This window comes from Schistocerca serialis, chromosome 8 (assembly GCF_023864345.2).
Source record: "Schistocerca serialis cubense isolate TAMUIC-IGC-003099 chromosome 8, iqSchSeri2.2, whole genome shotgun sequence".
In the NCBI taxonomy this organism is placed as follows: domain Eukaryota; kingdom Metazoa; phylum Arthropoda; class Insecta; order Orthoptera; family Acrididae; genus Schistocerca; species Schistocerca serialis.
Window position 1 is genome coordinate 534,413,969 of NC_064645.1, and position 15,888 is coordinate 534,429,856.

General features: G+C 36.9%; 1 protein-coding gene across 2 annotated transcripts in view; it reads right to left on the bottom strand.

Moving 5' to 3' along the window:
• Window positions 1–1,139: 1,139 nt before the first annotated feature.
• Window positions 1,140–15,888, bottom strand: part of LOC126416033 (uncharacterized) — a 72,803-nt gene continuing 58,054 nt past the window's right edge. For both annotated transcript variants that reach the window (XM_050083486.1, XM_050083487.1), the window contains 2 exons: window positions 2,923–3,017; window positions 1,140–2,505 (listed from right to left, as the gene is read on the bottom strand). In XM_050083486.1, the coding sequence (XP_049939443.1) occupies window positions 2,429–2,505; window positions 2,923–3,017 (172 nt within the window). In that variant the 3' untranslated portion in view covers window positions 1,140–2,428. The remainder of the gene's footprint in view (window positions 2,506–2,922; window positions 3,018–15,888) is intronic.

The window sequence follows — 15,888 nt, forward strand, 5'->3', positions numbered from 1 at the left end:
ATTCTCTGTGCAAAAATTCTACCAGGCAGGTTCCTCTTTCATTCCTTTCCCCACAATCCAGTCTTCCGTTTTTCCACTAGGAGTTCCAGGCCCCATCACAATTATGTTTCAATTCCTGTCAACTATCTGAAAAATTCCATCTATCTCATCAAACATTCTTTCAAACTATTCATTATTTACAGAGCTTGTTGGCATATAATCTTATGATACTGTGGTGGGTGTTTGCTTCATGTCTATCTTTGATACAATAATGCATTCATTCCAATTTTCATTGTAGCTTACCTACATTCCTATTTTCTTATTCATTATTAAACCCACTCCTTCATTACCCCTATTTAATTGTATTTATAACACTATGTTATGTTCTTTCTGACATGGCATTTCATTAATTCCTTTTGTATCAAATTTCAACCTATCCATTTCCCTGTTTAAATTCTCCAACCCCTCTACCTGATAAATGGAACAAATATACCTCACACTGACCCACAGAATGCCAGCTTTGTTTCTCCTTTTGATATCCTCCTGACTAGTCCCCATACAGAGGTCAGAATGAGGGACTCTTACATCTGCCAAATATTTTACTGAAGAGGATGCCATCATCTTTTAACTGTGCAGAAGAGCTACATGCCTTCAGGAAAAATGAACAGCTGCAGTTTTCCTTTGTTTTCAGCTGTTCTCAGGCCCAGCACAGTAGGGCCATCTTAACTAATGATACAAGCCTAGATTTGTTAATCAGCCAGATTGTTGCCCCAGCACCCCAGACCTTGGCAAGGTCCATGGCTCATGGAGGGTGTCTAATGCTTCAAGGTCCAAACCTCTGGACAATCTGATACGGACAGACGCTCAATTAAGTTTCATTAGAATTCACATTGAGTATCTGCTGTATGACAATTGATCGTAACCCAAGTTACCAATTTACAAAAAGAAATGTGTTGTGTTTAAGCAATACTTTAATCATCAATATGGAACCTAGACTTCCCATTGTTCAATACTTCAGTCATTAATGTGAAATTCTTAATCAAAACTTACATGCTTCTTGTACAATGTTTGTTAAACACGCTGCTCTAAAGAATCACACAAATTTAGACAACTGAGCAAAAAGGTAGATTTTTAAACCTTTTATTCATACAGAAGGGCTGTCATTAATAAAAGTAATATTTACACAATCTACACAATAAGTAAGAAAATTTATTAACAAATGAGACAGAATGAAACCAATACACATCCTACAAGAGAGACAGAAACTGACTAGAATTTGATTTTCATAGAATTATTAGAATGAGTAGTCATTTAATGTATCCTGTGCAAGGAATAAAAAGAAATGCTGAATCTAGTAGTATGAGGAACTACCTCTGGCAATATGAGCTGCTTGACAATTTGGAAAACAAGAAACTCCAAGTTCTAAGCAATGAATGTTTACAACATACTTTAAGAGGCGTAGGGGAAGCAGTGATGAATAATTTGATGTAAGACATTATTGTGGTCTATTAAGCCATGAAACACCCTCAAATTAACCTACAAAAGCCACCAAAGCTACACCACATGCACACTGCATGAGATGTTGAATATCCTCTTGTCCTTTTATGCCACTGGCTTTCATGAACATCGGTGAGTTAATGGGTACTGAAATGAAAAAGACTTAAACATGTGATGCAAAAATTAATTACATTTACAATTCAGTCTTATCTTAACATGCACTTTAGTCTTGTAGTAACAAAAACAGAGAAACAAATCAAACTGTTAATTTTACACTGTTAAAATTTGCAAAACTGAAGGAAAATTTACATAAACATCATTTTTACAATTTGTAAATGTGTGACTAGGCCAATGGCATAAGAGGGTGACAGGATATTCCACAGTTTCGCATGGAGTGCAAACCCTATGGTTTTTGTACACTAATTTGAGGTGATTTCCCACCTTGATAGACTAGAACTGTCCTGCATCAAATCATTTGTCTTTACTTCCACTTCAAAACTGTGGTACATTTTTAAGAGTTATTATCTACACCCTGTATATTACCGTAAGATCTAAAAATATAAGGTTAACAAAGTACTAATTGTTAACAGAAAAAACTATGAGGTAGTAAATATACTTCATCGCAATGAAGCCATAGCATAAATAACCCATATAAAATACATATATTTTATCTTACAGGTAGCAATTTAAATTTCTTTTATGACCTCAACATGAGGTCATGTATAAATAAAGTCTTTTAAAGACATCAGCAGTAAAAATGCATTACACATGCATTCAAATCTTATCTTTTCAATACTGAGCTATAATATTTTACAGTGAGTTTGTTCCTTGTGCCCATTTAGAACTGTCACATCATGACAGCAACAAAACTTGGCATTGAGCAACATCCTGGTCCAAAGTTGCATAGTGAGTTCAAACACCGTCGTTCACTCTGAAATGTTATTACCCACAACTACTGTTTTCTAAAACTCCTGAGGATAGGATAAATGTTCTCCATAGCATCCTGAAGGTCTTGTCGACTTTTGGCACCTATTATAAAGAGAATAAACTCTTAGTTACGCATTAAATTTAACACTAAAAAAATGAGATACACTTGCACATCAGAAATGCTTCCATGTGGCTACACCATAACTAAATCTGAAAACTGGAGATAATGTGTTTTGTATAGTTTGCACAGGACTTTGTACTTATAATGTGGCTGTCAGTAATCATACAGAATGCAAAAAGCTAGCTCAGCTTTCTAGCAAATACACTTATGAGAGAGTTATTATGAAAGCAAGTGTACTTCCCCTCGTCATCCCAAAATAGTCCACAATAAAGGAAACAGGGATGGGGTGAGACTGCAGAAGTGGAAGAATGAAAGCAGAGAGGAGACAGGAATGGAACAATAGAAAAGATTATTGTGAAACACAGCAGACAGAAAAAGAATACTTACAATTTACTTACCAGTCAACACAACTTTCCCATTCACAAATATGAGCAGTACAACACGTGGCCTCACCATTCGATACACAAGTCCAGGAAACAGCTCAGGTTCATAGCTAAATGAAGAAAAATATGTCAAATACCACTGTCATATATGGCAAAAACTGTTATGATCAGAGAGAAAAAGGAGGAAGAGTAAGATAGAAGAAGAAGAAGAAGAAGAAGAAGAAGAAGAAGATGGTGAGAAGATGGAGATGGTGATGATCAGTAATAGTTCTCCTAGATAAAGTAAAACCATTGAAAGCATCAATTAAAAACAACACCCCCTGGAGAATAAGGATACAGAAAAAAGAGCTATCAATTAACTTCTTTAAGGAAGATTAGAGATTAATGCCTTGAGAACAAGATCAGTAGTGGTGATGCATATATTTGAACAGGGGAAGGAAAAGGAAGCAACTCAGCTGCATCCTTTCCAAAGGAACCATCTCAGCACTTTCCTCAAGTGATTTAGGAAATCACAGAAAACTTACATCTAGATGGCAGAATACAGAACTGAATGCCAGTTCTCCGGAAATTGAGTCCAGTGTAATTAGCCAGTGCATGCGCGACCCCCCACCCTAATGGTGCGATGTACAGCTTCACGTCGCATTTGTAACATACAACCTTGCCCCCCTCCCCTCCCCAAAAGCCAGAGTAAAGGCACCAGTATCAGTGCAGTTGTCTTTATGACCCTTCTCCACATATCGAACAAAATTAATGCCATGTCGCTTCACATTAGCCCGTAGTTCCACAACAGTTTGCAAGATGAGATCCCAGGAAAAACCACTCCCTGGACCACATTCAGAGACAGGTGAGGGGTAACAGACACTGGAATGTCACCAGGGCAATCACAAGCGCTAAGGATTGCAGACTGGGTAGCAGAATCAACATGAAGCCCGACCACATCTTACAGATAGACTTCACTTTGCAAAATTTGTCCTCTATATTCTCTACAAAAAAACAAAGGCTTTGTTGCAGTGAATATCTCCCCATCTATCCTAGTACAGACCAGATAGTAGGGAAAGTGTTTCATTCCGATACAGCGAGCCTGGCTCTCCTCTCAAAGTGTAGCAAGAGATGGGAAGGCTGCAGGGTCATCTGCAAAATCATATTCTATTAAGGGATAAAGATGCCATGGAGGCAATGAAGAAGTAAAGAAAGGATGATGACATGATGACAATATTGTGCAAATAGTGATAGAAGAGGAAAGTTGCTTCCAATAATAATAAGAGGAAAATTTAAAATCACCAGATGCTTCAAAAACATAAAAATGCTACTTTGTACTTATGAATACAACATCAGTGCCTGGATGACATCAGAAACATTTATGAGGTTTTTCAGGTGTGGGTGCAGATGGGAGGAAATGCCCTGAACATCCAAAGGAAACATCAGTTCCGAGTAATGTAAATGCTGTATTCATTCCTCTGAACGGGACAAGTCATCTGCAGCCTCTGGACCTGTGCATAACACACTGTTAGAGCCAAATATGGAGCAGCACTTATGCAAAAGTCAGTCTCATTCCTTGAGAGGAAGGAAGTTATGAGACAGCATTCTACAGGCTGTGCATGTGTTTGTGGCTGCGTGGAATTCTGTAACACTACAAATATTGTTAAATTGTTCCACAAAGGCTGTCTATCACACTTCAGTTGCTGGAAGAGAACAAAGTTCCAGAAAAAGCCTGGAGTAGGATCATTGTTATTTCTGAGAATTTGACATCCCAGGACTGAAGTTTCTGGTGATGACAATGTCTTAACTTGCATATCTTGATGGATGCAAGTGAAACGCTTGTAAAGGAATACTGAAATAGGAGCTTGTGGTGACGCTGTTGCTGCTGCTGCTGAGCTCATCTAAACATGCTTGAATTATGATTCTGAGTCACTTCTTCAACGTACTCTGGCAAAACCCCCATTTAAGGTAAAAAAATTTGGGATTAAAAGGGGTTTTACTGTATGTGAAGCAGAAATGAAATAACTGTTTTTCATACAAAACAAGAGATACAACAGGGTACAGAGAAAAATTCTGGAAGGAAACACATACAGGGTGACCCTAATTAAAGCTCTAGTTTCAAAACACTGCAGAAAGAGAACCACTGCTCAGAATGATGTCAAATCATTTTATTGACACAGGGAAACACTGAGGCTGTTTCCACCTTGCTGAGAGGCAATAGTCACGACTCTGTAAAATAAAGGAGCTTGCATGACCAGGGTGAATACGTGGACAAGGAAAAACCATTCCTGGATTTTTCCCGGATCTCCTGGTTAAAAATACATTTTCTCCCAGGTGAAAATACCTTTTTTCTGTGTTAAGTGACAGTATACTTCCTGTTGGAAACTGTAAAACTTATCAATCCTTTGAATGGATATGGTTTTATACAGCAGCGTAGTATTTCTCGGCACTTTAGAAAATGAAACTCAGGGGGAAAGAAACACGTTTTGGAAAGTTTTTTGATGTGCAGCAACATGTACGCTGCATATATCTGTATTATGAAAGTACAAATTTGAATTCCACCAACAGGAAAAATTAATGATTTAAGTTAATATACATAGTGTTGCTACAAGAAAAGCAAAGCTTTCGCATATAATATTTGTCTCCAAGATTAATAAGCTACAAGAGAAGCTAAGCTTTCACATATAATGTTGATCTGTTTAGCGCCTGTTACACTGTAAGATACATCACACACATACGCCAGTAAAATTTTTAATACCGACATAAATCTCTGATGATCTGGGCTCAAAATTCTTCTAAATGGCTCATTGTCAAAGAGTTGATTTTTAAATGAAAGCAAACACTCTATGATTTAAGAAATTCATCTCACATTCTTGCACATAGTTCTTCTCGCGTAAATGGAAATTTACTTTGAAAATAACATTTTCAAACCACAATATGCAATATTTTCCCATGACCTGTTAGAAATAGATTCATTTCAGCAGTTGCCAGAGAGCGCCAGATAAGAGGCGTCACCACACTTGCACAGCTACGGTGACGTAGGAAGCCTGTATGTTTATACGTGTAAAACATTAAATTAAAAGATCTTTCTTACATTATGTCATAAAAGAAACAAGACATCAGAGGATACTCCAAGTGCATCGGAATTTCATGAACCATACTAAAACGCATAGTTCGCCTTAAAGTGCACATTCGTATGTCCAGATTCCCAATGAAGTAGGCCTTGATCTGACATTAAGCTTTTCTGTGTGGTTTTCGGGATGTAAATTTTCTTGGAGTACTAGTATAGTATTATCTCATCTTTGGTTCTTTATTATGGCATAATGAAATACATGCTAGAAGATGAAAGCGTGCACTTGAAATGCAGCGAACAGTTGAAACTAGCCAATGGCGTGGAATTAAACACTTTGTTTCAAATAACTTTACTGCCTCAGCAGGAAAACTTAATAAAAGCAGAATTTCTTTAGCAAACTGACAAAAATAACTTTATTGTTCCGCAAGGCGATTAATGCTTGACTGTCAGAAACGTGGAAATAAAATAAAATCTTAAACTAGTAACATATTTTAACCTTCCATAATTATGTGAATGTATTTTAATTCACTTCATAGCTCCCAGCCACAGAAATCTGTCTATTTTTTTCATTTGACGTGAGAGCAGTAAATGAAGAGGAAACCAAAAAATCACTAAATTTAAACACAGGTCACGTGGAGACTACCCACTCCCCCACTATAACCCAAGACTGCTCTGCGCATCAGAACATCAAAAAAATTTTTTTTAAACAGCGACTTTTCAAAAATAAGTTTATTTTGTACCGCACATCTTTCTGAAGAGTCTGATGCATAAAACATATACCTTTGAGGATATGTAAGACATGTTATTTGGTCTCAAGTGTGCCAAGTGCAGTGCCACACCTCTTCAAACAACAGTCTTATATCGCTCGTCACTGTATTTCGCTCTGTGGAACTCAAACGTGTATGTTTTGTAATGGATACCATCTAACTATTTCAGGACAGTGGAAATTAAATGTCCCGTAGTGCCTTTCCTGCTCCCAGTCGGTCGATTTGACATACTGCCCCTCTTTTTAAAAAAAAAACCACAATTAATACTTGATGGGATTATTTGTAACCGGGAGAACAAGAATTATTCAGAAAATCTGGACTCTTTATTGCCTATTAGCTAATAACTTGCTCTTCTGTGTGACATAAAATTAAATATAAGATACCTAAAACCAGTAAAGACAGGAGACAGACAGGACAGTACACATTTCTTCAATCCTTAGGTCCTTGCGATTACATCTAAGTTCGTCAAACGTTTTGCTACATGAAAAAGCAAAATGTTGTCATCTAATACTGAAAAAGCTGTTAATACAAATAGTACCCCAGACTGGTGTGGTTTCTCGATCTGATTACACCTATTTTGTCCCTGTGTGCTGAATAAAACAAAATACACCTTTCTAATATTGCAGCAATTGGAACACACACCAAATAAATGAGACTGTTTTGGCAATAATGATCATTTTCATAGTACAACAATATTATTCACGAAGTAACAATATGAAATAGCTATATGGCCTATCACTAATTCTGTAACTATTACTACCACTGTCAAAACTCATTCTCTGGTTAACTTTACTAATCCCGTCATGATCACCGGTTTAGTTATCCAGCGATTATTCTCTGGTTAGGCATTCTTACTCGTTCGTACAACACGTTTTTTGCGCTAATCCCGGACTGGAACTTAAGCGGCTGCTAGCCGGGGACTACAACTGACCCTGTTTAGTGTAGCGATATGGCCATAAATTTTCTGTCAGGATTTCACTTTCTTGGACACTGAGAAGATAATACATAATCTTTCTTATCTGTTATTCCTGTTAGTCATTTATTTCCACTCTGGTAGTCTAAATCTATGGGTTTCACTAGTAATTACAACAACACTGAACATTTGCAAACCAAATCAACCACATAAACAAGCAGCAGTTGGCATTCACCAGTTCGGCTTTATTCCACTCAGCTCATATAGCCCCGTCCCGTTTTGTCTGCAGGGAAGTTCACTTCTAAATGCGACGAGGTTTCGCCTGTCAGGGACATCATGTACACTATGCACGCATTCAAAAATCAGCTTATAATTCATTCAGAAATAAACTTAGAATGTGTTCAAAAACATCCAAACACCAGTAGGGGTGCATTTCAAAATCATACAAATAATCGATTGACTGACGTACGCGGGATGCTAGGTGCTATGTGAAACAAGGTTTTTTCCCCCCTCAAGAATATGAATTTGCCCCCACCCCCATCCCCCCCAAATTGCCGCTCGGTTGAGATACCCCAGTTTGCCTCCCCCTCGCCCCCCAACTTGCACTAGTCTCACACAATTAGAAACCAATGTAATTTTATTTTTATGAGGTTTTGGCACCAGGGCCATTAAAGACCAATTTTTCCCATCTCTTGTGGTACAGCCTTGACAGCCTTGACATGGTGGATAGACCTACCTAACTAAAAGTGCCCTAATTGGTGACTGCCAAACTTCTGTAGTCACATATACTGAACAGCACGGATGGTGTAACGTTGAACTCTAACCATAGCTGCTGTATTGTGATTCATCTGTCATTTGTCACCATATCGCCAAACCCACTGGTAAACTTTTTCTTTTTTTTTTTTTATTTTGTTCCATAAGGTTCCCCCTGCGTCAACAAAATGTTGTTCAAATCTGACAACATTCTAAGCAGTGGTTCCCTTTCTACAGCATTTTGAAACTGAAACTTAAATTATGGTCTTTTGACTACCATCGTCTCTACACTCATAATCATTAAAACACAATAAACAGATAGGAAAACGAAATGAAAATTAGAGCTTTGAACCTTTCATGAAATGGAAGCATGACACATTATCACAAGAAATGAAGATAGACTGCTCTAAAAATTGAATTATGTTTTTAACATAGTTCTTCACACGCATAACAGATTAAGCACAGGCACAGGAAATTAAATAAGAAGAGTAAAATTAAGTTCATAAAATTCTTGGAGAAAAGCTCTTGTCCCTACTCACAATCCTCTACCTTTCACAGCCTCCGAGTCTACGAGCTCCCTCAGAATCTTTCTCCTTGGTGCCAGAGATAAATCTTACAAAAGACTTCACACCAGCTAAAGAAGCTATCAATTGTGTTGGTCAAAAATATCTTTAAAGTACTGTTCCTTTATGCCTTTCCCACAACTACCGCTCACAACACGATCGTCAACAAAACCACCTTCGTCTCCTTTAACTTCCCACTTTTGGCAAATCTCCCATCTACGTCCAGCCAGAGCCATAATCACACTCCAACACTTTATTTCATCACCCCTCTGCGGCCCAGAGAAACTATGTAATTAAACTTTCTCAGGATAATTGTCATCTATCTTTTACACATCAATAGTTCAGGTTTACACCATTTCTCTTCCGAATCAAACATACCAACATTCATTCATGCTGCCCTTCTATTGAAAGTCTTAATCTTTGATCTCACACACACTCTACATGCCCCTTTCCAATTCCGAGCAACACTTCTTTCCACTCTGGAGTGGGAACACACTGTTCCGAACACTTATTATTATTATTATTATTATTATTATTATTATTATTAACATCATCATCATCTTCTTCTTCTTTCCTTTCTCAGACGTTATGTCTGGTTAAAAATGGAAAGTGACGCGGACCTTGATCAAGCGTGACTTCCTTTTAACTGTATGGTATATGTTACATTGCATTTAGGAACTTTTGGGTAATTGAACATGTATCAATAATTACAGATTTCTGTAGTTGTGTATATACGTTTGGATGTAGCTATATTGCGTTGATGTACTGGTGGATACTGTGTAGTATGACTCCTGTAGTTGATAGTATAATTGGTACAATGTGAACTTTATCCTGATGCCACATGTCCTTGACTTCCTCAGCCAGTTGGATGTATTTTTCAATTTTTTCTCCTGTTTTCTTCTGTATATTTGTTGTATTGGGTATGGATATTTCAATTAGTTGTGTTAATTTGTATTCATCATTCTCCAGTAAATTTTGTGCTGCATACTCGTATGTGGGAACGTGTTGTTTTATTAGTTCATGTTGTGTGGCAAGTTGTTGATATATTATTTTTGCTTCATTGTCATGTCTTCTGGTGTATTCTGTATCTGCTAGTATTGTACATCCGTTTGTGATGTGATCTACTGTTTCTATTTGTTGTTTGCAAAGTCTGCATTTTTGTGTTGTGGTCCTTTTCTTCGCCATGTGTTGGATGCTTCTTGATCGATGTGTGGCTGTGTTAGATGATACGAGTGCTTGCCATGTAGTGCTTTCTTTTTCAAATTTACTTTCTTCGTATCTGTTGACGTTATGTGATCTAAAGGGTTGTAGAAGTGGTTATGAAATTGCAATGGTGTAGCCAATTTATTTATATGAGTGATTGCTTTGTGTATTTTGCTAGTTTCTGCTCGTTCCGTAAAGAATTTTCTTAAATTGTCTACCTGTCCATAATGTAGGTTTTTTATGTCGATAAATCCCCTTCCTTCTTCCTTTCTGCTTAATGTGAATTTTTCTGTTGCTGAATGTATGTGATGTATTCTATATTTGTGGCATTGTGATCATGTAAGTGTATTGAGTGCTTCTAGGTCTGTGTTACTCCATTTCACTACTCCAAATGAGTAGGTCAATATTGGTATAGCATAAGTATTTATAGCTTTTGTCTTGTTTCTTGCTACCAAATCTGTTTTCAGTATTTTTGTTAGTCTTTGTCTATATTTTTCTTTTAGTTCTTCTTTAATATTTGTATTATCTATTCCTATGTTTTGTCTGTATCCTAGATATTTATAAGCATCTGTTTTTTTTTTTTTTTTTTTTTTTCCATCGCTTCTATGCAGTCGCTGTGGTTATCCAATATGTAATCTTCTTGTTTAGTGTGTTTTCCCTTGACTATGCTATTTTTCTTACATTTGTCTGTTCCAAAAGCCATATTTATATCATTGCTGAATACTTCTGTTATCTTTAGTAATTGGTTGAGTTGTTGATTTGTTGCTGCCAGTAGTTTTAGATCATCCATGTATAGCAAATGTGTGATTTTGTGTTGGTATGTTCCAGTAATATTATATCCATAATTTGTATTATTTAGTACGTTGGATAGTGGGTTCAGAGCAAGGCAGAACCAGAAAGGACTTAATGAGTCACCTTGGTATATTCCACGCTTAATCTGTATTGGCTGTGATGTGATATTATTTGAATTTCTTTGGATAATAAGTGTGGTTTTCCAATTTTTCATTACTATGTTTAGGAACTGTATAAATTTAGGATCTACTTTGTATATTTCCAGTATCTGGCCGTATGTTGCTCCAGAAGTGTTCTATGTCTGTTATGTTTGGTGGATTGTCTATTTTAATGTGTGTGTTATCTATTGTCTGGTAAAATTTCTTTTGGTTTGTGTTGAATATTTGGTTTTGTTTCCTTCTATTTTCACTTTTTTTGTATCTCCTAAGTCGTTTGGCCAATGCTTGTAATTTCTGCTTCTTTTTATCTAATTGCTCTATCGCTTCTTGTTGTGAGACTTTACCTGACCTTTTTCGTTTTTTGTCTGATATTTCATTTCTTATAAATTGCGTTAGCTGTCCGATGTCTTTTCTCAGTTTTTCTATTCTGATCTGTAGCCTGTGTTGCCATGCTGGTTTTGTGGGTGTCTTATGTGTGTTGGTTGGTTCTGATCTCTGCCTAGTATGTATATTTAGTGTAGTGAGTGCTCCTATATAAACCAGTAGTTGTAACTCTTCCATAGTTGTGTTTTCATTTCTTTTGTTGTGTATGATTGTGTTGATAGTTGTTGTTGTTGTTTCAACTTGTGGGTTATTTGGGGGTCTATGCAAGAATGGTCTAATGCCTGTATTTGTGTCTTTGTATTCTACATATGTCAGCTGAAATTTTTCTTCTATATCTAACATGCGTGTCATTTCGTGTTCTTTTTGTGCCTGTTCTGGTGGCTGTCTTAAGATTTCGTTTTCCTCTGATTGTTTAATTGATGTGTGTTGTTCTTTGTTTGTTTGCTCTGGGATGTTTGAGTCCATTACTGCATTTTCTTCTTCTTCTGACTGCACATTATTTTGTTCCAGTATTTGTTGTACTTGTTGTTTGATGTTTTCTATTTCTGACTGGGGTATCCTGTTATTTTTGATTATTACACCGATCTGATCAGCTGGTCGTTGTTCTGTTAAAAATTTTAATTCTGGGTATCTGGTAATAAATGTTGTGTATACTTGTGATCTGTATCCAGTTGTGTTGGTTCCTAAGTTTGTTGCTTGGTAATAACAAAACATGAGGTGCCGGTTAACTTCATCTGACCACCTCATCCTCTGTCTTTATTTTCCTTCTAGAGTGGTTGCAGGAAGCATATCCTGTGAAACACCTCTATTTGGATTTAAATCATTTTCCATGTGGCTAGCAGTGTCGTTACCATTGTGGACGGGCATAGGGTTCAAGCGTCGTCCCCGACCATGACAGCGCTTGTCCGAGGCTTCATTAGTTCTGTCCTGAACCAACGAATCACACTAAAAAGGGGGTTAGCCCTATTAGTGGTTTGTTCTTTTCGTCGCCTTTTACGACTGGCAGAACATACCGGAGGCCTATTCTTTTCCCGGGCCTCCACGGGGTTTTTTATTATTATTATTATTATTATTATTATTATTATTATTATTATTTTCTGTTGTGTTTTTATCAGGAGCGCAGTAAGTTGTGTCTCCTGAAGGTAAGCACTGTCTTCTTGTGATTTTAACAATTTTCAAGAATTTTCCACTATATACAGCCAAGTTTTTTAACACTAATGAAAACACGAAGGTTGTGGGCATTCTAAAGCACTACAATATCAAGTGATTATACTTTAGGAAGATTTGTATTAAAAGTAGATAGAAAACTAGAATGAAACATATTAATCGGATAGGAAACCAGAATATGGAATATGAGAGTTTATTTATGAAAAGGGGGTATACCACATCAAATTAAACAATAAGTTCAGAAATTTAAAAAATTAATTCTGTCCAACATGGACAAATGGCCAGTTATTTAACAAAGTTATGATGAACAGCACAAGACATTGCAGGAATAAATATGAAGAACAAAAGAAAATATTAAATAGACTAAGACGACTGTTAAATAGAAACAGAGTTTCAACAAATAATTGCTGACATATGACAGGAAAAAACTGGACTAAAATTCAACTATTCAAAACTGTACAATGAAAATGTTATAAGACAAATGATTGGAAACAATGAACATAAAGAAAAAGAAACAAAAACTTACAATGTTTAGGTGCCACATGTTATCATTTAATATGGCACATCAACTAAGAACATAGAAAAATTTCCTTTGAGCATTTGTATGCTACAAGAGATGAATCAGAGACAAGATAATCAGTAGTGAAAATACTGTTGAGGAAATAAATGCCTGATTTGGCACATAAAGCCATTTGAGATGTTAAGAAAGGAAAGGTGCCTGGAGATGACGGTATTTCTGTAGAACTGACTAAAGATGCAGGAAAAATAATACAAAAGGAACTTGCAAAATATCTGCAGGATGTCCACAAAGAAACGCTATTTCCCAAAAACAGGACAATTAGAACAGTGTTCTACAGGAATTAAACAGAGGGTTGTAGTGTATTCCAGGGTTATTCACTAAATAGTTACTTGAAACTACATAATTAAACTTTTGCAGGATAATTGTCATCTATCTTTTACATATCAGTAGTTCAGGTTTTTCGCCATTTCTGTTATGCTCTCTCTTCTGGATCAAACATACCAGAGTTCATTCGTGCTGCCCTTCTTCGTATATGTCCAATACACCTTGTTAGTTCCATTTGGTACGCGTCTCTAAGAATGAAGCAATATTTTAGGATGGGCCACACAGTGCTGTGTAAGCAATCTCATTTGTCAGCAGAGTTTATTTGCAAAGTCTTACCAATGAACCAAAGTGTGTCCCATACTTTCCCTACAATCGAATCTATGTGGACATTCCATTTCATAGCCCTATAACTTGTTATACAGGATGTCTCAAAAGAAAGCTTATATCTGAAGAGCTCTCTGAGCACGCACAACAAATTATGAGGGAGTGGGAACACATTCATCGCTTGCTTGGCCTTTAAGAAATCAGTCAATACGGAATCCTTCTCGGGTATGGACCGCTTGTGTGTGTGAGAATTTTACAAAAAAATGATGAGTCAGCGAGAGTAGCATGGAGGAAATTTTACAGTGATTGTGGATTGCGTAATGTAATGATGCTCTTCCAAGTGTTCCCCTGATCTGGAAACAGATCAAAATGTTTGAGGAGACCAGATCAACACTGGTCAAACCGAAATTGGGGCAAACAAGGTCATCCAGAACAGGTGAATCCGTGAAGAGCATAGATCGGTCTGTTCGTGATGATCCAAACCTCTTCATTTATAAGTGTGCAATTTCTTCAAATGTGCATAGGTCATCACTACACTGAAATCTGCAAAAAGACATGAAACTGCACCCTTCCAAAATCCAACTGGTGCAAGAATAAAAGCCTCAAGATGCCAGTTCATTAACGATGTGAGTTAGCACCCTTCATTTAACAACATCTTGTTTTCTGATGAGACTCATTTTCACCTGAACAGTCACATCAGTGTGCAAAATTGCCACTACTGGAGTGCGACGAATCCTAAACAGAAGCATGAGAAATCCCTTCATTCACCAAAAGTTATTGTATACGCTGGTGTTGGATCGAGGAATAACTGGCCTGTACTTTTTCAAGGACGAAGAGGAGTTGTGCAGTTGAAGCGAATTCAGCATGTTATGTGATGATGATAAATGACTTTTTGGCGCTGAATTGCAAAACTTTCCTGGTTGTAAACAAAGAACATGGTTTCAGTAAGACAGAGCCACAGCACACACATCCAATGCATCTATACTGCGAGTTCACGAAATTTTCCCTGGCAAACTGATCTCCAGGAGGGGTGACAAAGTGGCCCCACACAGTCCAGATTCGAGCACCATGGACATTTTCTTATGGGGATATGTCAAATCTAAAGTGTATGTTAATAATCCAACTTCTGTAGAGCAACTGAAAGCAAATATCCATTGCGAAGTGGCAGCAATCCTAGTGTCTTGTTCACTGTTTAAAGGAGTGCAGTAAGTGTGCTGGATTGTACTTAAATGGCATTATTTTTAAGAAATATATTACTGAACTGTACCTTTCGATGATAAATAAAAATTTTATCACTAGAGTTCGACCTCTATTTTATTCGAACACATCAAATATAAACTTTATTTTGAGACACACTGTACCCAGGCTAACGCAGTCAACGAACCAAAAGGAATATCAACTGGGGGGATGGGGAGACAAATTGTGTAGTTTCAAATTTCTGCATGGTACTAGGAGTGCATTTTCTGAAGAACAAACTAACAATCCCGACTGGAGGGGTGTGAGCACAATTTCTTGTATTTTTCTTTAATAACTCAAGTTTTAGTTTCTAGCAAAAGTGTTCCCCCATACAAAATTGAACTTCTCTAGTACTAATAGTTTCAGTGTTTCAAGGAAAAGAAAAAAATGCAGATTATTAAAAAAATTTCTGTAATAGTATAAAATTAATTTTTATCTTTAAATGGAGTAGGTTAAAAACAATATTAAATGTGTGTACCATATCTAAGTGCAGTAGAGTTGTATTAAGGGTAAGATGCGTTCCGGAAGTGTAATAGGATGGTGGAGGCCAGTGTGTGGGGTTAAAGCATGAGATGAGGTAAGGTAAGAGAGCAGATTGTATACATGCACTTCTGCAAACTGAATGTCGAGCGAGTGATTCCCCACTCTATCTACCCCATTATGTCACAAGAAGCAACTACAAAGTTATAACCCTCCAGAGCATGCCTTATGAATCACTGGTGACACAATGACCACCACACCCGAGGAGTGTTTATTTTGCACAAAATCCATGAACACTATGCAGAATACACTAATAATACTAGCACAAAAAATGCACATGAACAG